The 26,662-nt window shown below is 38.4% G+C and overlaps 1 protein-coding gene across 4 annotated transcripts; it reads right to left on the reverse strand.

Moving 5' to 3' along the window:
• Positions 1-524: 524 nt before the first annotated feature.
• On the reverse strand, positions 525-26,662 carry LOC121038301 (ankyrin repeat domain-containing protein 26-like). Of its 4 annotated transcripts, none has more exons than XR_005794291.1 (7): positions 25,844-26,084; positions 23,611-23,787; positions 23,248-23,385; positions 21,069-21,215; positions 19,994-20,102; positions 16,527-16,620; positions 525-1,449 (listed from the first exon to the last, which is right to left on the reverse strand). XR_005794291.1 is itself a non-coding variant. In XM_040487840.1 (7 exons), exons 3-7 carry the CDS (start codon positions 23,272-23,274, stop codon positions 1,411-1,413), a joined length of 375 nt encoding a protein of 124 aa, XP_040343774.1. In that variant the 5' UTR covers positions 23,275-23,385; positions 23,611-23,787; positions 25,844-26,085; the 3' UTR covers positions 525-1,410. The 4 variants fall into 4 exon arrangements, 2 of the variants coding, with proteins under 2 accessions (XP_040343774.1, XP_040343775.1); XM_040487840.1 differs by lacking the exon at positions 19,994-20,102 and adding an exon at positions 16,948-17,015 and having other exon boundaries at positions 25,844-26,085; XR_005794290.1 differs by lacking the exon at positions 19,994-20,102 and having other exon boundaries at positions 25,844-26,082.

The raw sequence follows: 26,662 nt of genomic DNA on the forward strand, positions 1-26,662 counted from the left end.
GAGTTCACTTAGAAACATCATTTTCCAAAATGACACGATCTAGTTGGCTTTCACTTCCTACTCATCTCATGATCTTGGCTCCACAGAAATTATGCTTTAGAGGCAAATTAATAAGCTAAATTTCTTGTCTATGATTCTGTTTTGACTTACCTGTTCAGCTTATTTCTCAAGGACTTTCTAACTTTTAATTCTTCTAAGTAGAGTTGCCTGTAGGTTTCCAACTCTGTTTTAGTAGAATCTTCTTGAGAAGTCTTCATTGTAGAGACCTGAGATTCCAGATCTTTAAATTTTTTTTTAACATTTATTTATTTTTGAGACAGAGAGAGACAGAGCATGAACGGGGGAGGGGCAGAGAGAGAGGGAGACACAGAATCGGAAACGGGCTCCAGGCTCTGAGCCATCAGCCCAGAGCCCGACGCGGGGCTCGAACTCACGGACCGCGAGATCCTGACCTGAGCTGAAGTCGGACGCTCAACCGACTGCGCCACCCAGGCACCCCTCCAGATCTTTAATTCTAAGTTCCATTTGACGTCTCGTTGAAGCATGAACATTTTCTCTTAACTGGTCCAAGTTTTCTCAATCTGCTGCTTGTGCCTAATGAAAATTAACAGGATAGTTTCAAAATAGGTATAATCTGAATAATTAATTATACCTGTTTCCTTTAGTTCTGAGTCAATGTTTCAGAGAGCAATTTTAAATGAAAAAAAGCTCAAATATAAAATATTTATCATCAATGTCAACTGAATTAAATATGATTTATGAAATTAAAGTTCAATCATTCTTGTATTAGTATTCACGCAATCTGATAATTCAAATAATAGAATCAATGACAAAATTTTAAAAGTCAACAATAAACTTAAGAATAATCCAAGTACAGTCCAATTTTTAAATCACAATTTTTCTTTTCCTCTTAATAGTGAGACTAGTTGCTTAAATCATCATTTTGTCTTATCCTCTCGATTTAGTAGGAATAAAGATGAACACAAATTTTTAAAGGCAGGAACAAATGCCTCCAGAAATCTACAAATTACCATAAAGCAAGTAGAGGAAACACATACAATACATATATCCAAAATGTAATTTTCAGTGAAATGAATTAAAGCACATTACAGATCAATAAATTAACCTGTAAAAACAGGTTGACTTCGTGTAATTTTTCTATGTAATTTTTCTGGACTATGTCCAGTCATGCTCTTTCTTCAATATCCCGTTTATACTGTTCCACTTGACTGCATTCTACCATATTCATTGCCATAAATTGTTTCCATTTGACTACTTCTTGCTGTAACTTCTTGTTATTGCTCACTTCTTGTTATTGTTCTCTAGTTTTTCATGTTCTTCGAAAGATTTCATTGGTAATAACTCTTGTTGAAGAACTTGATTTTTTGCATCGAGGTGCAAAACTCATTTTTATGATGTAGTTTCCAGTTCTGTTGTAAAGACATCAGCCTGCATGAGTAAAACACTATAGTTTGGAATTGGAGTGAAACCAGTCTCTAACTCAAAACTACTATCAAAAATTTTTTTCAGATTTTAAGTAATCTCTACGCCCACTGTGAGGCATGAACTCACAATCTCAAGATCAAGAGTAACTGAGCCAGCCAGGGACTCAAAATTTAAATAAACTCATTTGCAACAAAATTTTACCTGTGTTAGAATGTGGAACCTTAAACAACTCAGAAAATCAAGAGACACGTTAAAGCCATCAGGTGTTACTGAAATAGATCTTTGCTATCATTGTCTTTACTACACAATATTTGCACTTCATTCTATACTTTTATTTTTCTATGATTTTTTCATATCTTTCTTTCATAAAATAAGTCCCCTCTTAGGAGAAAATCTCTTAGCCCTTCCCCCATCTTAACACTCCATAATTTTTAAAGAAGTTTTAGCAATATCATATTGACATGTATGCCCAAGTCAAAAAATACGTCCCAAGATAAGACTCTGGAAATAAGACTAATTCATGAATCTATAAGTAATGATTCTAATGCCACGACCTGTTTCTGAACTGCAAATGTTTATGCTAATTTGAACTGCATTCCCAGGAGAAATGATTCTCTGGGATGTGTTAAGAAATCACATCTCCCAGTATAAAACTTTAATTGGATGATCCACATTTGTTTTTGAGGCAAAAAAAATTTTTAATTCAATACTGTTATCTTGTAATCCTTTGTTACTTTCTAGAAAATAAGAGATCATACTAAACAAAAACAACAACAACAAAACTGGCTAGAGTTTCAGTGATGCTGAGTTGGGAAGGACTTCCATCCATTCTACATGATTGGTAAGACAAGGTGAGTGGATGTGGTGGTTTTATAAATTCGTTGATACTTCTGTGAAAATCCCTCCCCTTAAATATATGCTGGCTTCAGTAACTCGTTTCTAGTGAACAGAATATGCAGAACTGCTGTGATTTTTAAGGCCAGCTGAGAAAATGTGATACAGCTTCCATCTGACTTTCTTTCTCTAGGGAACCTCACACTTAGAACACAGCCACCACGTTGTGAGGAATCCCAGGCTACCTAGTGAGTCTTCATGTAGATACTCCAGCTGAGACTAGCCAACGTCCTAGCCAAAGGCCAGCCTCAACAGCCAAAAACGTGCATGAACAAGCCTTTAGATGATTCTAGTCTTCAGCTTCCAGTTATGCCAGCTGATGCCAAATGAAGAAGAAATGAGTTGCCCTACTCTGCTTTGCCTAAAGATTGGTGAACAAGATAAATGTTGTTTTGAACTACTAGGTTTTGAGGTGGCTTATAATGCAGCAGTAAATTGCTACCACAGATACTGATACTAAAAATGGTGTGCTGCTATTCAAAAAAACCTAAAACTAAACTTCCTTTGAACCAGGAGGTAGGTGGAACCTGGAAAGATGTAGAAAAGCGTAAGAATGAGACCCCAAAAGGGCCTCCACAAGACTCTTAGTGGAAACCTGATGGCCTGTGAAGAGACTGACAGCAAGGGTTTCTAAGCAAGTGAAGAAAATGACACTGGAGGAAAGGGAAGTCATGCTACAAAATACCTGAAAGTAAAACGGATAGGAAAGAGAAACTAAAGAAAGACTATGCAACTGAAAGGAACCAGGACTTACTGGGTTCAAGTATCTGTTTCTCATTTACAGCCTCTCTACATGTTGAACTGTCAAATAATGGTAAAATAAAGAAATGGCTTTTGGGTTCAGAGAAAATCCAGGGTGCTACCAGGAAAACAGAAAGATTTAAGGTATGCCTCCAATTTCTTTAAGGATCTTAAGAGTATAAGATTTTTTTTAAAGTGGGTTCCACACCCGACATGGGGCTTAAACTCAGCACCCAGAGATCAAGTGTCACATGCTCTACCAACTGAGCCAGCCAAGAGCCCCAAGAGTAGACAAAGTTTAAAGGCATTGTCCTATAAGAGCTTCACAGGAAACCTGAAGCGAAAAGCTTATCTCAAAAGGTCTTGGGAGGGTCGCTTTGCTAAAACATGGCATGAAATCTAGTAATATTTACAGAAAACTAAAAAAAAGGTAAGAGATTTATAGTAGCAAACATACTATTTGCTACCTTGGACTAAAAGAGACCAAATAGTGCAAAATGAAAAGAGGCGTTTGGGTCTTAGAAGTCCCACAGAGAGGAAACAGGATGAAAAAACAGCTGCAAATACAGGTCATTCCTTATGAAAAGGAAGGAACCAAGAGCTCAAAGAGTAAAGAAAGGGAAGAGACATGGAGAAAGTATTCCCGTGGTTAGGACTAAGTCCTAACTTAAGAACTGACAGCATGCAACAGGCTATATTTCAAAACTCTTATGGACTAGGGTGCTTCCCATCTTCTTTTTCTGAATGGGAGAGTCTTCAGCAGTTGACTAGAATGTTGCATTTGTGAGTGGTAAATAACTGTCTCTTTCGTTCTCAAGTCCTCATATTGAGAACCCTTGCACTCAAGGAGCTATACTTTAGATACCATAACCCAGGCAGCTTATCCCCACTGCACCTGATTAAGATGGTAAGATCTTGGACTCAAGCCCTGAACCTGATGCCATGATAACTGAGACTTGCAGGAGGTATTGCAGGGGGAGGGGAGTGAATGTATTTTTCAGGTGGGAGGAATACAAACAACTGTGGCCAGTGGGTAAATTATACTGCTTTTTAAAGGTGTCCATAGGTTTTAAATATTAATTAAATTTAAAAAAAAGGCCATGGAACCACCTTAGTGACTTGCTCCTAATGAACAGAATATGTGACTATGATCCTGTGTGTATTCCAAGCCTAGGTGACAAAAGGCAATACAGCTTCTGCCTTGCTCTGTATCTCAGGCTGCTTACTTGGAATCTAGCTCCCCATCTAGTGAGGAAGTCTAGGTCACAAAGAGGGTCTAGGTGTGTCAGTTTAAGTGTTTCTGCTGCCTTCTGAACTGAAGTCCCAGGCAACAGCCAGCATCAACCACCAGACATTAGTGAACAAATCTTCAAATGGATCCAGCCCCAAACCTTTCAGTTGCCCCACCTGAAGCTGAGCGGGGCAGAGACTAGCTGTCCTGGCCACACTTTTCCTAACAGATTTGTGAACAAAAGAAATCTAACCTTTGGGGAGTTTGTTAAGAAAAAAACAAAAATGATAAATTGAAAAGTGGATGAAAAAAAAAGAGAGAAGACACATAAACCTGTATAGGAGAAATTGGTCTCCATTAAAGTAGGAAGTAATGAATGTTAAGATTAATTTATTAACAATCAATGGTGCTAATGAGAAGAAGCAGATAACTAGAAGCAAGATCTAAGAAGTTTTTCTTTCAGTTTTTCCCCAGTTAAGATCATATTAGCTGCTCAATTTCCATATATGGCCTTTATTATGTTGAGGTATGGTTCCTCTAAGCCTATTTTGTTGAGGTTTGTATCATGAATGGATGTTATAGTTTGTCAAATTCTTTTTCTGCATCTATTGCAATGATATTATTTTATTCTTTTTTGAAAATTAATATGAGGTATCACATTCATTGATTTCCAAATATTGAACCACCCCTTCAAACCAGGCATAAATCCCATTTGGTTATAGTGAATATTTTTTTTTAATATTTATTTATTTTTGAGAAAGACCACAAGCAGGGGAGGGACAGAGAGAGAGGGAAACACAGAATCTGAAATAAGCTCCAGGGTCCAAGCTGTCAACAGAGCCTGACACTGGGCTCAAACCGACAGACCATGAGATCGTAACCTGAGCTGAAGTTGGATGCTTACCTGACTAAGCCACCAAGCTGCCCCTGCCCCCCGTGAATGATTGTTTAATGTATTGTTGGATTCAGTTTGCTTATTTTGTTGAAGATTTTTGCATGTTCATCAGAGATGCTGGCCTGTAATTCTCTTTGTGGTGTCTTTATCTGGTTTTGGTATCAGGGTAAAGCTGGCATAGAATGACTTTGGAAGTTTCGCTTCCTTTTATGTTTTTCTGGAACAAGTTGAAAAGGACAGGTTAAACTTTCTTTTTTCTTTTCTTTTTGTTTTCCTGTATTACCTCTTCTTTACATGTTAATATTTATGTCTGAAGTCATCTGGTCCTAGACTTGTGTTTGTTGAGAGTTTTCTGATTCCTGATTCAGTTTCCTTGCTGGTTATTGATTTTTTTTTTCAAATTTTCTATTTCTTCTTGTTTTAGTTTGGTAAGTTTTATATTTCTAGGAATTTATTCATTTCTTCTAAGTTGTCCAAATTTATGGCATACGTTTTTTCACAATACTCTCTCATAAATATTTGCATTTGTGTGGTGTTGGTTCTTATTTCTACTCTCACATTTGTGGTTTTATTTATTTCGGTATTTTCTATTTTCTTGATTACTCTGGCTAACACCTTATCAGTTTTATTAATTTTTACAAAGAACCAGCTCTAGGTTTCATTGATCTGTTCTAGTTTTATCTGTTTTTTGTTTCTCTATCATTCTTTTCTGCTTTAATCTCTTTTTTTAAATTTATTTTGAGAGAGACCACAAAAGAGTAGGGGATGGGCAGAGAGAGAGAGAGAGGGAATCCCAGACAGGTTCCATGCTGCCAGCAGAGAGCCTAACACGGGGCTCGATCTCAACTGTGAGATCATGACCTGAGCCAAAATCGAGAGTCAGACAACCAGGTAAGCCACCCAAGGTCCCCCTGCTCTGATCATTATTACTTGCTTTCTTCTGCTGGCTATGGGCTTCATTTATTGTTCTTTTTCTAGCTCCTTTGGTGTAAGGTTAGGTTGTTTGAAATTTTTCTTGCTTCTTGAAGTAGGCTTATATTGCTATGGACTTCCCTCTTAGGACCACTTTTGCAGCATCTCAAAGGTTTCAGAGCATTGTTTTTTCATTTCCATTTGTATACACGTAATTTTTTAAATTTCTTCTTGTATTTCCTGCTGAACCCATTCCAGTGTAGTAGCACGCTATTTAACCTGCATGTATTGTTTTTAATAATTAAGGCCTTTTTTTTTGTTTGTGATCCATTCTTGAGAGTATTCCATGTACACTTGAAAACAACGTGTATTCATCCTAAAGGATGAAATGTTCTGAAAAAATCTCTTAAGTCCAATCTTGTCCTCTCTGTCATTCAAGCCATTGTATCTTTTCTTTTTTAAAAAATATATGAAATTTATTGTCAAATTGGTTTCCATACAACACCCAGTGCTCATCCCAACAGGTGCCCTCCTCAATACCCATCACCCACCCTCCAATCCCTCCCACCCCCCATCAGCCCTCAGTTTGTTCTCAGTTTTTAAGATTGTCTTCTGCTTTGGCTCTCTCCCACTCTAACCTCTTTTTTTTTCCTTCCCCTCCCCCATGGGTTCCTGTTAAGTTTCTCAGGATCCACATAAGAGTGAACACATATGATATCTGTCTTTCTCTGTATGGCTCAAAGCCACTGTTTCTTTGGTGATTTTCTGTTAAGATGTATTTTTTGTGATTTTTTAAAGATCTATTGATGAAAATAGGGTGTTAAAGTACCCTATTACTGACATCAATTAGTTCCTTTATGTTGGTTATTGTTTTATGTACTTGAGTGCTCTCGTGGTGGGTGCATAATTTACAATTGTTAGATCTTCCTATTGGATTTTACCCTTTATTATGATATAGTAGCATTCTTTGGCTCTTGCTACAGTCTTTGTTTTTGGTTTTTTATTTATTTTGAGAGAGACAGAGTTGGGGAGGGACATAGAAAGGGGGAGAGAAAATTTCAAGCAGCTTCCATGCTGTCAGCCTGGAGCCCAACATGGGGCTCAAAGCCACCAGCCATAAGATCATGACCTGAGCCAAGACCGAGTCGGTCGCTCAAATGACTGAGGCACCCCGGTGCCCCACAGTCTTTATTTTAAGGACTCTTTTGTCTAACAAAAGTATTGCTATTTTTTCTTTTAATGTGATAAATATTTCTCCATCCCCTCGCTTTCATTTTTTTAAATAGAATTTATTGTCAACTTGGCTAACATACAGTGTGTACAGTGTGCTCTTGGTTTTGGGGGTAGATTCCCGTGGTTCATCACTTATAGACAACACACAGGGCTCATCCCAACTAGTGCCCTCCTCAATGCCCACCACCCACTTTCCCTTATCACCCACCGCCCCCCCATCAACCCTCTATTTGTTCTCTGCATTCAAGAGTCTCTTATGGTTTGCCCCTCTCCTCTGTTTGTAACTATTTTTCCTCTTCCCTTCCTCAACAGTCTTCTGTTAAGATTCTCAAGTTCCACAAATGAGCGAAAACATATGATATCTGTCTTTCTGTGACTTGTTTCATGCAGCATAACACCTTCCAGTTCCATCCACATTGCAAGAGATAGCAGGATTTCACTCTTTCTCCATGCCAGGTAGTATTCCAGTGTATATATAAACCACATCTCTTTATCAGTTGATGGACATTTAGGCTCTTTCCACAATTTGGCTATTGTTGAAAGCACTGCTAGAGACATTGGAGTACATGTGCCCCTATGAATCAGCACTCCTGTATCCTTTGCATAAATTCCCAATAGTGCTATTGAGGGGTTGTAGGGTAGTTCGATTTTCAATTGTTTTGAGGAACCTACACACTCTTCCACAGTGGCTGCACCAGTTTGCATTACCACCAACAGTGCAAGCATCCCCTTGCTTTCAGTCTGCAGGTGTCTTTGTGTCTAAAATGAGGTTTTTATAGGCAGCATATAGATGGGTCTTGTTTTTTAATCCATCCTGTCACCCTAGGTCTTTTGTTTGGAGTGTTTATTCCATTTATATCCAAATTATTGACAGGTATGTATTTACTGTCATTTTACTACTTGTTTTGTGGTTGTTTCTGGAGATTTTCTCAAATCCTTTATTGTTTTTCTCTTGTTAATGTCTTTCTAATTTGCTTTAAGGACATATTTGGATTTCTTTCTCTTTATTCTTTGCATGCTTATTAGTGGGTTTTGGTGTATGATAGGCAATTTGTATATCACCTCTTCTACGTGTAGCAGTCTATTTTAAGTTGATAGTCACTTAAGTTAGAGCTCATTTTTTTTCTCCTCCCCATGTTTTGATAAGCTATTATATTGTATATCCTTTTTTGGGGCATTCCTTGATGATTTTTTTTTTACAGAAATACACATTTTTACTGCTTTTACATTTCCTGCCTTTATACTGTCACTTTTGATCTCTCCTTTCCACTCAGAGTCTCCGATAATATTTCTTACAGGCGGATTTAGTGGTCACAAACTCCTTCCATTTTTGTTTGAGAAATTCTTTATCTCTTCTTCTCTTATGAATGATAGCCTTACTGGATTGAGTATATTTGGCTGCAGATTTTTCTCATTCAGCACTCTGAATATATCATGCCAATTCCTTCTGCCTTGCAAGGTTTCTGTTGAAAAATCTCCTGCTAGCCTTGTGGGTTTTCCCTTGGAAGTTAATGACTTGATTTGCTACTTTTAAGATTTGTAGCAGTGGGGCGCCTTCGTGGCTCAGTCGGTAAAGCATGACTTGATCTTAGCTCAAGTTGTGACCTCACATTTTGTGGGTTTAAGCCCTCCAGTGGGCTCTGCACTGACAGCACAGAGAGTGCTTGGGATTCTCTCTCTTTCTCTCTGCCCCTCCCCTGCTTGTGTCTGCATTCTGTCACGGAAAGAAAAAACAAAACACTAAAAACAAAGATGTTAGCAGTATATTTTGCAAATTTAATTACAACATGTCTTGGGTGTTGATTTTGATGGAAGTTCTCTGTGCCTGCTGGATCTGGATGTCTGTTTTCTTCTCCACATTAGGGAATTTTTCAGTTATTGTGTCTTCAAATCAATTATCTGTCCCCTTCTCTCTGTCTTCTTCAGGGACTCCTATCATATGAATGTTTTTACATTTGACAGAGTCACTGAGTTCCTTAAGTCTATTCTTGCATTGGATAATTCTTCTTTGTCTTCTTCAGCCTCACTGCTTTCCATTACTTTGTCTTCTAGGTCATTAACTTGTTCCTCTTCTTCTTCCAGCTTGCTGTTCATTTTTACTACACTCTTCATCTCTGATTCTTGAACTCTTTTATGTCTGTAGTAAGGGTCCCTCTGATGTCTTCCATTCTTTTCTCAAGTCCAGTGAATATCCTTATGATCATTGTGTTAAATTCTCATTAGGCGTGTTATTTACATATGTCCCATTTAGGTCTCTGGCCATGGCCTTATCCTGTTCTTTCATTTGGGATAAATGCCTCTGTCTTTTCATTTTGTCTAAGTATCTGCCAGATTCTGTGTGTTAGAGAAGCCAGTTATGTCACCTGCTTCAGAAAGTAATGGACTTAGGAAAAAGACGTCATGTAATGCCCAGAGTCTAGCACTTCAGGGAGTGTCACCAGTGTGTGCTGCATGTGTTCTGCTGTTGTTTTCTGGCTATGCTATCCTTCAGGCCAGTCGTCTGCAGAGGCTTTCCTTGCCTGGTCTGGTGAGTGTTTGGTCCCTGACCTGAACGTAGCGAGTTTTAACTAGGTGTGCTCTGGTCTGCTTATGAAATGAGACCTGTCACCACCTCTACTGGAACTGAGGCCAAGGGAAACTCTCTGGCTGGGAGAGGTGGTGTGGGCAGGCATTTTTCTTGGTTTGGGGGACGGGTCTGCTGTGCTGGACCTCAAGCAAGAGTGATTGAAAAATGTAGTTCCACCAGAGTGCAAGGGAGTAGTGCTTGATGTAAGCAAGCTAGGTAGCCAGTGTTAGCAATGCACCTGCAGGTGGCTTTATATTTGTGGTGACGGGCAGGAGAAGGAGATGGTGCCAGCTAGCAGCTTTGTTCCTACAGACAGGTCTCTCTGAACTTTGCCTCTGAGGGACGTGCTCTGAGAAGAGCAACTAATCTCCTCACTGTGTGCCCCAGGCACTCTTCAGACCACTGTATCCATGCTGTGTGCTCCCACGTTGTTTGCCTGCCCTCTGTCGAAGAGCAGTGCAGTACCTCAGGGCTCTAAGCTATCTAAACCCGATGCCCTTTTAAACTCCAGACTTTAAGCACTACTGGTTGCAAGAACTCACGAAATGCAGCCCTTCTTGTTTTCCAAACCAGTGGGTATGGGGATATGTTCTCTTTGTGCATTCCCCTGTGCGTTCCTCTCTCTCATCCTTACCCACAACCTCGACTCCCTCCCGCCTGCATCAGCCAGGATTTGTTTCTCTTCTAGGCGACATTTCTGCATCAAGGACCTTCTTTGATGTGGCCTCTTTTCTCCCTTTTGTTGTGGAGTTTGTTCTGTCAGTCTTCAGGTCGTTTCTGGGGGTATTTAGGGTGAGCTGACTGTTACCTAGTTGTATTCGTGGGATGAGGCAAGCCTAGAGTCCTCCTACTCCTCTGCCATCTTCCTGTCTCTAAGATTTTTTGCTAAAATTCCCTTCAATTCCAACAATTCTTACAGGTAGGCAGGAATGCCTCTTTAGAATTTCCCAAGGTAGAATCACAGAGACATACGATTTGAAGCACAATAGTTGAAAAACTAGTAAGAGTCAATTTGATAACCAAAATTGGGCCTTTGATCTGATTTCAATTAAAGGAAATAGGCAGCTTTGAGTATTTTTTAATCCATTGAATACTCAATCTTCATTCTCCTTTCCTCAGTGAGGAAATAAAGAGAATGTTATGGAATCATTTTTCATCTTTTCAGTAGCAAAACAAATGTACTGTCCTTTAGTACTACTTAAATTAACTGCATGTTCTATTTTACCTTATTCCAAACTTGTTTGTGTGGGGAGGTAAGACCATTTCCTCTTTGTGTTGTCCCACAATGCTTCTCCATATCATACAAGTTGGCTTCAAAAGTTTGTTGTCATTCAAATTACCAATCTACTATCTGTCTCTGATAAATCAACTTAATACTACCTCACTTTGTACAGCTGTATTATTTGAATGATGTAATGATTATTCCATTAATTATATGCTGAGCTATAACGTATAGCTATGCATATCTTTCTATTTAAATGAAAGAAGGGGATACAGACTACTGTGTTTTCCAAGAATGTAGGATCTGTGCCAAGAACAGGATTAACACCAGTGTTACACACAAGAACCAGGTCAGAAGAGGATCTTATTGTGAATTGCAAGATAATGGATTAGCAAGATTGCTTAACAGGAAAGAGGAATAGCTCAGAGTTAATTTTTCCTTCCTAGATGGTGAAAACTATGGATGAGTCTATGCATTATAATGAGATAATAAAACATGATGAAGTAAACGGTAGACTGAGTCAAGAGATCCTATGGCCAAGATTTGATGGAAATGAAAGTGGGCAGCACTGACTGAGACACTAAAAGTTTGCACAGGCAGGGAACCTGAGTGGTTCAGTCAGTTGAGCCTCAACCACTCAGGTCATGATCCCAGGATCATGGGACCAAGAACCCTGTCAGCCTCCACACTAAGTGTGAAGCCTGCTAAAAATTCTCCTTTCTCTCTCTCTCTCTCTCTCTCTCTCTCTCTCTCTCTCCCCACACACCCCCTAGTCCTGCTTGTGCATGTTCTACAAATATATATAAATATAAATAAATAAATAAATAAATAAGTGTCTGAACACACTAAAGAAACAGCATTTTATCTTTTTGAGCCTGACTTCACATTGAGTCATGGGGTCAGCAAGGCATAGGCTGGCAAAAGGGTCCTTCAAGAAGCAAAAATCTCTATAGGAGAAAAGTTAAGTTCTACTACATTGACTTTTTATTATTACACAAGTGACTGGTAATTTGCAAGATAACTAGGAAAAAGTTTTCATAAAATTTGATGTGGTACTGGCATAAGGACAGACATATAGACCAATGTATTAACATTGATAATCTAAACATAAACTCTCACGTTATAGTGAACTGATTTTCCACAAGGGTGCCAGACAATTAAATGGAATAAGAATAGTCTTTGTAACAAACGGTACTGGGACAAATGGATATCCACATGCAAAGTAATAAAATCAGACTTCTACCCCATAGCATATATACAAAATTAACTTAAAATCTAAGAGCTAAAATGATAAAACTCTTACAAAAAAGCTTACGTGTATATGTTTGTGACTGGATTTGGCAATGATTTCTTAGACATGACACCAAAAGACAAAAGAAGATTAAGTTTACTTCATCAAGATTAAAAAATACTATGCTTCAAGTATCACCATCAAGAAAGTGAAAAGGCAAGTGACTAAATAGGAGAAAATACCTGAAAATCCCATATCTGCTAAGGGATTTGTATGTAGGATATTTAAATAACTCTTCCAATAATGAAAAGACAATCCAATAGAAAAACGGGCAAAACAATGGATTAGTTCTTTAAAGACGATACAGAAATGTATAATAATCACGTTCAAAGGGAGATGTTCGGGGTGCCTGGGTGGCTCAGTTAAGCTTCTGACTTGGGCTCAGGTCACGATCTCACGGTTTTTGGGTTCGAGCCCCGCATCAGGCTCTGTGCTGACAGCTGGGAGCCTGGAGCCTGTTTCAGATTCTGTGTCTCCCTCTCTCTCTGTCCCTCCCCTGCTCACACTGTCTCTCTCAAAAATAAAAGAGACATGTTCAACAGAATTAGTTCTAAGAAAATGCAAACCAAACCCACAAGATGCCATTTCATACCCACTAGAATTGCTATCATAAAAGTAACAGATAATGACAAATATTGGCAAGAATCAGGAAAATGGGTACTCTCAAAAACTGCTGATGAAAATGTAATGTTGCTGCCATTTTGGAAACAGTCTGGCAGTTCCTCAAAAGGTTAAACTAGAAAAACAACTGTTCTAAACTTATTTGAGAGAGAGTGCACAAGTGGGGTAGAGGAAGAGAGGAGAGGGAGGGAGAGAATCCCAAGCAGGCTCCATGCTCAGAGCAGAGCCCAATGTAGTGCTTGATTCCACAACCCTGAGATCATGACCTGAGCTGAAATCAAGAGCCGGCCACGCAACTGGCTGAGCCACCCAGGTGCCTGCCCCTTCTCAAAAGGTTGAAAAAACAAAAACAAACAGAAAAGTTTATTTAACAGAGTTACCATATGAACCAGCAACTGTATTTATAGGTATATACCCCAGAGAAATCAAAGCATGTTCACATAAAAAGTTGTTCATTACACAAAAAATAACCTCAAAATGGATGAAAAACCTCAATGGAAGACAGGAAGCTATCAAAATCCTCGAGGAGAAAGCAGGCAAAACCCTCTTTGATCTTGCCTGCAGCAGCATCTTATTCAAAACGTCTCCGAAGGCAAGGGAAACAAAGGAAAAAATGTACTAGGGGGACCTCATTAAAATAAAAAGCTTGTGCACAGCGAAGGAAACAATCAAAACTAAAAGGCAACCTACAGAATGGGAGAAGGTATTTGCAAATAACATATCAGATAAAGGGTTAGTATCCAAAATCTACAAAGAACTTCTCAAACTCAACACCCAGAACACAAGTCATCCAGTGAAGTAATGGGCAAAAGACATGAATAGACACTGCTCCAAAGACATCCAGATGGCCATACAAATCAAAACCACACTGAGATACCACCTAGCGCCTGTCAGAATGGCTCACATTAACAACTCAGGCAACAACAGATGTTGGCGAGGATGCAGAGAAGAGGATTTCTTTTCCATTGCTGGTGGCAATGCAAGCTGGTGCAGCCATTCTGGAAAACAGTATGGAGTTTCCTCAAAAAACTAAAAATAGACCTACCCTACGACCCAGCAATTGCACTATTAGGCATTTATGCAAGGGATACAGGTGTGCTGTTTCGAAGGGACACATGCACCGCCATGTTTATAGCAGCACTCTCAACAATAGCCACAGTATGCAAAGAGCCCAACTGTCCACCGATGGATGAATGGATAAAGAAGGTGTGGTATGGGGCGCCTGGGTGGCTCAGTTGGTTAAGCGGCCGACTTTGGCTCACGTCATTTGATCTCATGGTCCGTGAGTTCAAGCCCCGCGTCGGATTGTGTGCTGACAGCTCAGAGCCTGGAGCCTGTTTCAGATTCTGTGTCTCCCTCTCTCTGACCCTCCGCTGTTCACGCTCTGTCTCTTCTTGTCTCAGAAATGATTAAAACGTTAAAAAAAATTTAAAAAAAGATGGGGTATATATATATTCCACGGATTATTACTCAGCAATCAAAAAGAATGAAATCTTTCCATTTGCAACTACGTGGATGGAACTGGAGGGTGTTATGCTAAGTGAAATTAGTCGGAGAAAGACAAAAATTATATGAATTCCCTCGTATGAGGACTTTAAGAGACAAAACAGATGAACAAAAGGGAAGGGGAACAAAAATAATATAAAAACAGGGAGGAAGACAAACACAGGAGACTCATAGAGAACAAACTGAAGGTTGCTGGAGGGATTGTGGGAGGGGGGATTGCTAAATGTGTAAGGGGCATTAAGGAATCTATTCCTGAAATCATTGCTTCACTAAATGCTAACTAATTTGGATACAAATTTGAAAAAATAAAAACTAAAGATACAACAAGAAGAATAACGCCCCGCGCACCACCAAAAAATTTCTCAACCAAGGAAGCCTCTGGTTTGGGATTCAGGAGATAAGGACCTTCTAGAGAAGTCAGAGCTATGGACTGAGTTGGCTGAAAGCTATCTAAGTTTTTGTTTCACAAGAAAGACCTTAAAGTGGCAGAAAATTTCATGCCATAACCCTAATTCCTTTCTATAGGGATCTACAGAAAATCCCTCGTTATTCTTTAATAAGCTTCCTCAGTTTTGGATATCTTACAAATTTTAGTTTTTGAGACCTTAATGATTTCTTTAGGACATAGCAGCAGGACAACGCCTAGCACTCTCCTTCATAGAAGACTGATCAACAGATTGTCATGTTACTCGCATGAAAAGTTCCCTAATACAATGTGACTTATTAGACCTCTAGAAAAGAAAACAATTTTCAATGTCTCTTCGGCCACAAAAAGGACAAGTCAACAGAATGTTCTAGTTCCCCTGACGTGTATAGCTCTAATGAAACTTGTATGTATATTATATAGCTTGTGTGACTGACGGAAACGAGTTGGTCAGTGTATTTACCTCATTGCTCCCACTTAGGATTTACAGAGTGATTCCTACAAAGAAGGGTGAGAGTGGGATGACATTAACTGTTCCGCTTGGAAAACAGTTGGGGTTTCACTACATATCAATAAATTAGAATCCTGAATGGCACATTAGTCTTTTCTGAGATTGAATTGTGAAATCTCTGAAAGGCTGATTAACTCAAGTGAGTGAAAACTCTGAACTTGCAATGGTAGGAGCACTATGTTACTAGGTAAGGCCCTGAGTGAGCACACATTTCTAAATTTTTACTGGCATTTCTTTTCCTTTACAAATCCAAAAAGTCCATTCCTTTGAGAAGGACATTTGCATAACGACCTGCTAGTCATTCTTGATGAAGACAATAAATTGCAAACGTGTAATTACGAATTACAACTAATCATCATTGACATAACCCTTTCTCAAACTCTCACTGAAGGGTTGAGACTACAAGAGAAAGTCAAATTTCAAGATGAAATGATCACTCAAAGTGTGTGGAAGTTTGAAACATGTTGAAAAATATTAGCAGGGACTCACACATCTGTATGCCAACGTTCACAGCAGCATTATATACAGTAACCAAAAGGAGGACTAAACCAAATGCTCATTGTAGTATACATAAAATGTTGCTTTTATTAAATTCTCACAATATTTTTATTTAAATCTCACTACAGGGGCGCCTGGGTGGCGCAGTCGGTTAAGCGTCCGACTTCAACCAGGTCACGGTCTCACGGTCCGTGAGTTCGAGCCCCGCGTCGGGCTCTGGGCTGATGGCTCAGAGCCTGGAGCCTGTTTCCGATTCTGTGTCTCCCTCTCTCTCTGCCCCTCGCCCGTTCATGCTCTGTCTCTCTCTGTCCCAAAAATAAATAAACGTTGAAAAAAAAATTAAAAAAAAAAAAAATAAATCTCACTACAAACAATGCTTTATGAATTCAATCAGCTTCATCTCTATAGAAGAATTACATCACTAGTAGCAAGGAGGAACAATATCAACCAAATATTTTGGTCAGTGAGATTTTCCATATGATTAGTGAAATAAGGATTCCTTTTCAGTAGGACAGGCATTAAGAGATCGACTTACCAATCTTGCCTTTAGCATGTTGCTCTGAAGATCTTGAATTTGGGCCGCTTGATGTTTGATGGTTTCTTCTTGCCTGGCATTTTTAACCTTTAGCCTAAAATGCAGATCTTAAGATAATTTTTCTCACACATAATTTTAAAACAGTACCGTGTAATTTCTCAACAAATGAAGGTATTTCAGAAATTCTTAAAATTGTATCAAGAGGAAGTTTTGGGAATCGTGCCAATTTTCTCGTGTTTTGTGGTAATGGTGCAGAATTCAGAGATAAGATGCCAAAATTTTGCATTTCAAAATAGGTCAAAGCTGGAATTTGTATCCAGCTTAACAATGATATACTGGCATAATTCATACATTTCTCATACTACACTGTTTATTTGATTTATAAATAAACGAGTTATTTTCTGTGAGGTTTAAATTCTACTTTTGCATATGATCTTTCATCTCCTCGGCATATCTTATAGCCTCTCCGTGTCGTTCCTGTTCTTGCAACTAAAATAAAGAAAAAATTACTTTAACTACTGAAAATCTAGTAGAACACCATCACCTGTTTCTACTAAATGTTTTTTTTGACTTGAGAGAGAGAGAGCATGCAGAAGTGGGCAAGAGAGACAGAGGGAGAGACAGAGAAAATGGTAAGCAGCCTGCAAGCTCAGGGCGAAGCCTGATGTGGGGCTCGGTCTCATGACTGGTCTCATGATGTGGGGTTTGGGATCATGACCTGAGTGGAAATTAAGTCAGGATGCTCAACCAACTAAGCCGCCCAAGCGCCCCTGTAAGTAAAATCTTTTTGGAGCCAGCCACACTCTCCTCTACATGCTGATTGATAGCTACTTTTGGTAATAACAAAAGAATTCAGCTTCTACAACAGAGACTACGGCCTATAAAGACGAAATATTTCAATACTCTTACAGAATAGTTTACCAACCCTATTCTCCTACAAGAGCATAACACTGTTAATGTTTTTAAATTATATATGATCAGATAAATGTAAAAATGTATCTATAGGTCAAATGGAGTAAATATAGGAATTTACCTTATGGTAAACATTTCTATGTTCATATTCCAACTACGATTTTACATATTCACATAGGTGAATGACGTTGCTATTCTCATGATTAGAAAACTGAACATGCTGTTTTCAGTGACAAGATATTTCATGGAAGAATTTGAGAAGCAATATCCTAGTAGGGGCCAGAGCGCCTGGGTCTGAATTCCCAGTTCTGCTCTTTATGAGCTGTATGACCTTGAGCACACTACCTAAAACTTCCGTGTCTCAGTCTCTGCATCTGTAAACTGAAGGTAATAATAGCACTTACTGGGGCAACTGAGTGGCTCAGTTGGTTCATTGTCTGGCTTTTGATTTCAGCTCAGGACATGATCTCAGGGTCATGTACTTGAGCCCCACATCGAGCGCGCCATGGACAGCGAGTAGCCTGCTTGGGATTCTCTCTTCCCTCTCTCTCTCTCTCCCTTTTTCTCTCTCTCTCCTTACATGCCCTTACCCACAATCTCTCTCTCAAAACAAAGGACCTTAAAACAGTGATCTCAAAATAAATACTAGTATCTACCCCACTGGGATGTTGGGAAGATTAAATTAGGAAATAACAGATGAACAACTTAAAAGGGTAGGTGGCACGTTGTCAGCTCTAAGTGTCTGCATGTAGCATGATTACTCTTGCTGTAGTTTGCGTTCCAATACAATGTGATAGTTTAGGCAGGTGGCCTGCCAATACAAGTTTTCCCCTGTACAAATTTTACTGATGTTATTCTTCATTCCACCGCAAGTGGCAGTAAATGGGGAGTATGAGGCCCAGAATCTCTCCTTAGTAGTTCAAACAACTTTGCCAGTGCCACTAGCCAACAGTATTTTTTCCACTTACAATCCTTTTAACTTCCTCTCCATACCACTCAGTGGACAATGCTCACAGACTACGATACAAATAGCACCCACTTGACTGAGTAGTAGATCCTTTACATGACCATCAGAGATAAGGGAAAGCCACTGACATGGAAATAATCGAGTCTTGCTAAATTTCCTTAATTATTTCATGTCCATACTGTTTATGTTAGGCTGCTTTAGCATGTAATCTGATGAAGAGATTAAGGCTTTGTGGTTACAGCATATCAGAAAAGCTGTCCCCAGATATTTGCAGTCGGTAAAGTGCTATAAATCTGTAAATCCCTGTCCTGGCTGTGTTTGGAAGAAAGAAAATTTAGCGTGCTTTATCATAGTGAGAGGGAAACAAAAACTAAACATTTGATTGAACGTTTCTTTTCTATTTGATAAAGTACTTTCATTAATAGTTTTACTTATGTAAGTTTTTGTGTGTTTATAGAGATATACCCACATTTTTTTAACCTTTATTTTTTGATACAGACTACGAGTCTGAGTGGAGCAGAACGTAAGGGACACAACGGATCCAACGCAGGTTCTGCTGACAGCAGAAAGCCCAATGCAGGGCTCCATCTCAAGAACGTGGAGATCATGACCTGAGCCAAAGGCAGACTCTGATTCGACTGGAGCCAGTCACCCCTCAATTTAGTATTTCATTTCTTAGCATATATTTACAAAAAAATCTTTGTTATACCAAAGTTTCCAAGAAGAATTTATTGATATGGTATAAAGCACTTAATTTTATTGGAAAAACTGTTAAGTTAAAATATTTTCAATTTATACAAGGATAAGTACCACACATATCAAATATTATTATCCCTTAAATTTATACTTAGGAAGACAAAATTACCTGTCATGAAAAAAATAAAAACAATGTCAAATAAAGGACTAAATTGTTCTGCACAGGCTAGATGACAAGTCTCAAGAGAGTTAAAGCTAATGGGAGTTAGAACAGTCAGAGAAAGTTCATTGGAAAGGAGACTGTGAGCCAAGTCTGAATAACATAGGTTTACTCAAGAGGAACAGAAACTAAAAAGACAGTAAGGACAGCATGAGTAACGGCTGAGAGATGGTGAAATCAGCACAATTAACTCGCAGGATAAATCTGACAGCAGAGACATTGAAAACGGTTGTCCACACAAGAACTACGTGAATGTTCATAAGCAGCAGTATTAATAGGCAAGAAGTGGACACAACCCAAAGGTCCATCAACTGATGAATGAACAAGGTCCTTAGCCCACAATGGAGTACTGTTTGACAATAAAAAGAAATGAAGCACTGATATAAGCTGTAAACAACCAGATGAACCCAGAAAACATTAAATGAAGCTAGCTAGTCCCAAGGGACCACACGTTGTGTGACTCCATTTATATGAAATATTCACAAGAGGCAACTCCACTGAGAGACCAAGTAGTAGACTGGTGGTTGCCTGAGGCTGGGGGCAATGGGTAAGGGTTTCCTTTCAGGGTGAGGAAAACATTCTACTTGATGGAAGTGATGGTTGCACGAGTGTACACAGAGACAGTGAACTGTGCGTGGCAAATGGGTGATTTTTATGGTATGTGTATTTTACCTCAAAAATGCTTTAAAAAACCCAATGGCAGGACACAGTGTTCTTAATTCTCGCTTTTGGGCCTCCATACTATACATGATCTGAATATTTCCGTGCTTTGACAATATGTCTAAAAGAAAATGAAGGAAATGCCTAAGTTCAAGTGGTTTGTTAAGTGATCTTTCTGTACAAGTCATCCTGAAATCAATACATATTCTTCCCAAAAGTGAAGATGAGAACTAAGACAGTTATCTGAAACATTCCATTAAACATTATCTTCTGATTTGATCTAGCTCGCCTCATCATGGTAATAGAGATATTGTTAAAAAGTATTGTTTAGTAGGGGACAAAAGTCTCTTGGGGCACCTTGGCCGCTACATCAGTTAAGCATCCAATTGTTCTTTCAGCTCAGGTCATGATCTCACGGTTCATGAGACTGAGCCTCACATTGGCTCTACACTGACAGCATGGAGCCTGCTTGGCAATCTCTCTCTCTCCTCTCTCTGCCCCTCCCCTGTTAACATGCATGCACACACTCTCACTCTCTCTCAAAATAAATTAAAAAACTGAAAAAAATTTAAATTAAAGAACGAAAGAAGTCTCTCAATTTCTGTGAGGAAGGATAAAAAAGCCTCAACTTTCTTTTTTTTTTTTTAATTTTTTTTCAACGTTTATTTATTTTTTGGGACAGAGAGAGACAGAGCATGAATGGGGGAGGGGCAGAGAGAGAGAGACACAGAATCAGAAACAGGCTCCAGGCTCTGAGCCATCAGCCCAGAGCCTGACGCGGGGCTCGAACTCACGGACCATGAGATCATGACCTGGCTGAAGTCAGATGCTTAACCGACTGTGCCACCCAGGCTCCCCAAGCCTCAACTTTCTTAAGAGTATAATAAGAAAACAATGTATAACACAAATAGTAGAAGGGAAGGGAGAGTTTATGAAATAAATGCATTGTAAAGATACTAAAATCATAATAAATTAATTATAATGAAAATACCAAAGAAAGCGGTCCATGGACATTAGTATCCTAAAACACTTTATATTATTTAACCACCTATAAGTTAGCTGTTTACAGGTTACATTTATTACATACCTGATTTCTGATTTGACCGAATTTCTTGTTGAGATCCTGTGTTTCATCTTCCAGAAGAAGATGTGACATAACCTCTGGGGAAGCCTCCGACATAGACTGTTTTTTCAGAGTATCAGCCAGTTCTTGTTGAAGTTGTCTCACAACTACCTAATAAGACATTTCTTTACTGATTTTCTAAATCCTCTTATTAAATTATGTTAATAATAGACAACTCTCAGATACATACTTTGAGAAATATCAACACATACATCAATTCACCGTCTTTTTGTAAAACACACATTCCTGTTCACTGAATTCAGTTAAAGACACAAAAGGTGTTATCTGATTCTGATAACACTTTTATCTGATTTTTTATGGTGTCTGTCTCTGGTCTTAACATGACAATTTCATCCTGCAACATGTGTTTTTTATGCAAACGATCTTGTGTTTTCTCATGATTATCAGAACTCTAAGTAAAACAAAGCACATTTTCAGATACCACTCAAAATGGCATTATCATGATTTTCTTTGAAATGAAGGTATAATCTATGTTTAAACAATGAAAAGTTTGCAGGGCGTGCCAGGGTGTTTCAGTTGGTTGTGACTGACTCTTGATTTTGGCTCAGGGAATGATCTCACATTCTGTGGGTTTCAAGCCCTGCATCAGGCTCTGTGCTGACAGTCAGGAGCCTGCTCAGAATTCTCGCTCTCCCTCTCCCTGTCCCTCCCCTGCTTGTATTCTCTGTCTCTCTCTAATGAATAAAGAAACATAAAAAGAAGGAAGGAAGGAAGGAAGGAAGGAAGGAAGGAAGGAAGGAAGGAAGATTACAGTAAGTGAATATCCAACTGGAAAAAAATAACGTTGGCTCCAAATCTCAAATTTTATACAAGCATAAGTTCCCAAAAGTTCAGAACTTTAACTGAAGATAATGAAGGCATGAAAGTAAAAAAGAATTTGTGAGAAAAGTGTTCAGAATCTCAGAATTGGAAAGCCTTTCTCTGATTTACAACAAACCAGAAGGTTTTATTTTATAAAAGATTAATAAATCTGATTACACTTAAATATTGAGTTTATGGTATATATCGAACACAGGTACCCCACAGTAAAATCCTTAGCTCTGCGTATACTCGGACAGATTAAATTTCCTAAAATTCTTCTTTCCTGAGAATATTTCAGAGATATCTACTTTGCTACCATTTCTATAGTCAGTTATAAGAATTATATCTATTGATAACTGAAAAATCTAGGCACTGTAGTATAATACAAACACTTCTACATACGTCAATGAACTCATTTGGTTATCACAATTCTAGAATGGAGAGATTAAAACAGTGAGCTGCAGGACTCTCCCCAGGTCTTCTCACTCCACAACTAGTGCTCTTGCACCAACCACTGCCACTTCTCTAGTGTAAATACACAAGTACGAAAGAAGTCTTGTATTTCAAACTACTCATAGGAAATAAGGTGAAATTTATACATCTCTTAGAAAATCATGAGAGGATTTACTGCTGCAATACCTTGTATTTCCTCTTCATGTTGAAAACAGTAATAAATACAAAAGTGGGGAAATACACTCAACCATTTTATTAGGAATAAAATACCTATCAATATATTATCATTAAGTATATGCCACAGCATACCATTGTTATCAAAAGTTGCTTGTAATGAAATAGGATGCTACTTGAAGCAAAACTGTTACTTTTCTCAAAAGTAGGAGACTTGATGCCGAAAATATGACCAGTGAACTGGCTACACTCGTCCTCCTGTCCATTAGCGGAAGTGTTCAACTAACCTAGTAATATATCAAGGCAGTGAAGTAACTGTTCAAACCAAAACACATATTGCCAGTAGAAATAGTTTTCAGATTAGGGAAAGCTCATCAATGCCTAAAGAAAGTAATAAAAGCCTTTCCTTTGGATGAGGACATTATGAATGTCACTAGTTGTTGCAGATAAATGCATTTAATCAAGACTATTATTTTATCCAGTGAAGCAAAAATGCCACCGTCCCCCATGCCCCTCCGCAAAATATATGTGCTTTTAAAATCCTCTATACTTTCCATGATGAACAGAGTTCAGTTTCATATATACATATATATATATTTATACACACACACGGAGAAAAAAGTAATAATAACTAAAAAATAGAATGTATACAAATACATACACACATGTACTTCAAAATAACTAAAGAAGATACCTTAGAATTAGTTTTCTTATGAGCCATTTCTAGCTCCTTTTGCTTGTAAAGGTGATTGTTTAGATTTCCATCTTGTAAGACTCTGGCCTTCTGATCTGGAGAAAGTTGTCACTGAGTGTCACTGTGCTCTTCTACAACCTGGAGACACATTTCATTATGATTCTGGTCTCATACCGTTAAAAAAAAAAGGTCAAAAACTGAAGAGGAGAACTTTAAAAAAATGCTCAAAAGAACATGATCCCATGTTTGAATTTATTTTAAGCCTAAATAATATATATTGAGTCAAAGGGATACTATAAAATATATATGTATTGCACTATGTAATATTGATGGAAATACAGTTTTTATCAAAAACTGATTTACCTGATTTTTTTTGTGGCCTTCAATTCCATGTTTAGCGTTCTAAGAGCGAGTTCAAGTTGTTTTGTTTCAACTTCTTTCTTATATTCGTCTTCGTTTCTTCTTAACTTTTCCCTGATATTTTCATATAACATATCAGCATTTCTTCTTTCTTCTTCTTTTTCTTGTTTTAAGGTACATCTGCAATTACATGTGCATCTTTTATTTTTTTTAATTCCTTTTTTAACATTTATTTATTTTTGAGACACAGAGAGAGAGAGAGCATGAACGGGGGAGGCACAGAGTGAGAGGGAGACACAGAACCGGAAGCAGGCTCCAGGCTCTGAGCCATCAGCCCAGAGCCCGACGTGGGACTCGAACTCATGGACCCCGAGATCGTGACCTGAGCTGAAGTCGGACGCTCGACCTACTGAGCCACCCAGGCGCCCCTACATGTGCTTCTTTTAAAATTTGTTTTGTTAGACATAAAAAGTTCATTTTATGATCTGGTTCCACATCAGTTGGCTTATTATCCAAATGAAAAATTTCTATGTTCTCCAATTGTTTTCCTTGTAGGGCTCACGTTTTTAATTTGTCACTTCAATCTCTTCCAAACCATATATACAGTTGAAAAAAAGCCAGGAGAAAGCATTATGCAACTTAGTTTTAGTCAGTAATAACTCTGGTAGATGTTGTAGGAAAGGAAGTTTGAAATTATTCAGGAAAGTTAGAGTTGAAAATTACCCCCTTTCCCACAGGTATAATTATTCCTCCATAGGACAGATAATTCAGTTTCTCATTAAAAAGAGAATTTGCTGTTTATAAGCAATTTATCAATTCACTGGAAATAAAATTTCCACTTGACAAAACCTTACAGGTACCTCCAAAAATGATGTGCAGTGTAAGAGAGCATCTGTGGATGTTGTTTGCACAACATACACATGCAGATTACTTTCATCCAAGACTACGCTGATGAGTCTAATATCTGTTGCCTATACTTTTTGTTTCTTCTTCCACAACACTTGCAACTTACCTTGTTGAGGGTGATTACCTACTTTACGAATCACTTAAACATCCCTTTTAGAACAACACAGGATACGTATTAATTAAGTAAACAATAAAGAGTAATATGACCTTTCAGCATACACTTTTGAATTAATTTTATCTACCTATGACAGAGATGTTGAAAAAACTTAACAGTAATCACTTTCTGTATTACATTTCTTTAATGTTTATTCATTTTTGAGAGAGAAAGGGAGAGCCCATGCAAACAAAGGAGGGGCAGAGAGAGAGAGAGAGGGAAGCAGAAAATCTGAAGTGGGCTCTGCACTGACAACACACAGCTTGATGTGGGGCTCGAACTCATGCACCCTGAGATCATGACCTGAGCCAAAGTCGGACGCTTGACTGACTGAGCCACACAGGTGCCCCCATTTTACTTTAAATTTTTTATTGAGACAGAGATGATGCAAGTGAGTGAGGTCAGAAAGAAAGAGAGACAGAATCCCATGATGGGCAGACAGAGAGGGAGAGACAGTGAGAGAAGAGGAGCTCACCCGAAGCGGGGCTCGTGCTCACCCAAAGCAGGGCTCGAGCCCACCTAAAGCAAGGCTCAAGCTCACGAGATCATCACCTGAGCCGAAGCCAGATGCTTAACCAACTGAGCCACCCAGGCACCCACTTTACCTTTTAACCCCTGCATGTTAAGAAGCAAACGGAATCAATTTGGGGGAATTTTACTGTCTTGAGAAAAATGACCATTTTATAATCTGTTGGTAGATACACAAAGTAATATAAACTTTCCTGAGAACAATTTAAAAAATATGGATCAAAGACCTTTTTAAAAATTTTTATACTTTAACCAGATTATATTATATTGAAGAATTGATTCCAAGTAAGTAACCAGACATGTAGAAACAGATTTATATAAAAGACATTCCTGACAGCATTAATTAAAATACTGAAAGATGAAAAACAAGCAAAATTCAATCTCTTAAATAATGATGTTTCTTGGACTATGGTGGACTTTTATATGGCCATTAAAATTGTGATTTGGAATACACATTAAATTATTATAAGTATTCACTGTTAAGAACTTGCTGTGTTATTTCCAAGAATCGCACACCTCACAACACTAAACAAGAATTCTTTCCAGGAAAATCCCATAAGGTAAGTCAGCAATTACAAAACTGCCCCTACACATCTGTAGTATAAAAGGAAACAGTTGAAACATTTCCTTAAAGCCAAGATGCTATACCTCAAACTGCAGAATTCACGTTCCCATTCCACTTTTTGATGCTCTAACCGTGATATCATGTCTTTGGCTTCTCGTAGCTCGTTTTGTAGTGCACTAACCATTTTGTCCATTTTTGTCATTTTTCCTATAAGAAGTTTACAGTGATTTTTGTTAAGTTTCCTTAATTTCTCATAGGAAACATGTATATCTTGGATTTTCAAGAAGCCAGCATAATCTGCATCAGAGAAGAAACAGAAATAAAATACATGAGTACTTTTTGCATATACAGGCCTGTGCATCTTCAATTCACTCATTCACACATTGAGTAAATATATACCTTCAATGGAAGATGTTATACTCAGCTCTACAGATACAATAGAGAAGACCCCTGGCTCTTGATTAGCTTAAAGTCTAGTGAAAGAGAAAGACAACTCAAATGGTAATTCTAAATTCAGATAGTTCCTATTAGAAGACAGAGTTCTGTGATCATAACTTGATCTAGATTGGGCCCAAGGAAGATAGATGTCCCTGAGGAAGAGATAACTATACTGAGAATGAAGGATGAGCAGGAGGCAATTAAGCAAAGGAGGAAGACAAGCACTCTCGACAGTCTAGAACATGTGCCAAAGTTCCACTGTAATCTGCTTCTGGCCAAGATGGGGTAACACGTACTGATTGATCTTCCTACCTGAAGCAAGCAAAAACAGAACAGACAAAATACAATTTTAACATGATTTTCAAGACACAGAACTTCAGACAATGAAAGACAATGATCCCTGAAAACAAAACACGTTAGCCTAACACAGGCCCAAGCTCACTGCCTTGAGAGAGTTTTCAGGC

The sequence above is a fragment of the Herpailurus yagouaroundi genome, unplaced genomic scaffold, assembly GCF_014898765.1.
Source record: "Herpailurus yagouaroundi ecotype Mexico unplaced genomic scaffold, PumYag 165, whole genome shotgun sequence".
NCBI classification, from domain to species: domain Eukaryota; kingdom Metazoa; phylum Chordata; class Mammalia; order Carnivora; family Felidae; genus Herpailurus; species Herpailurus yagouaroundi.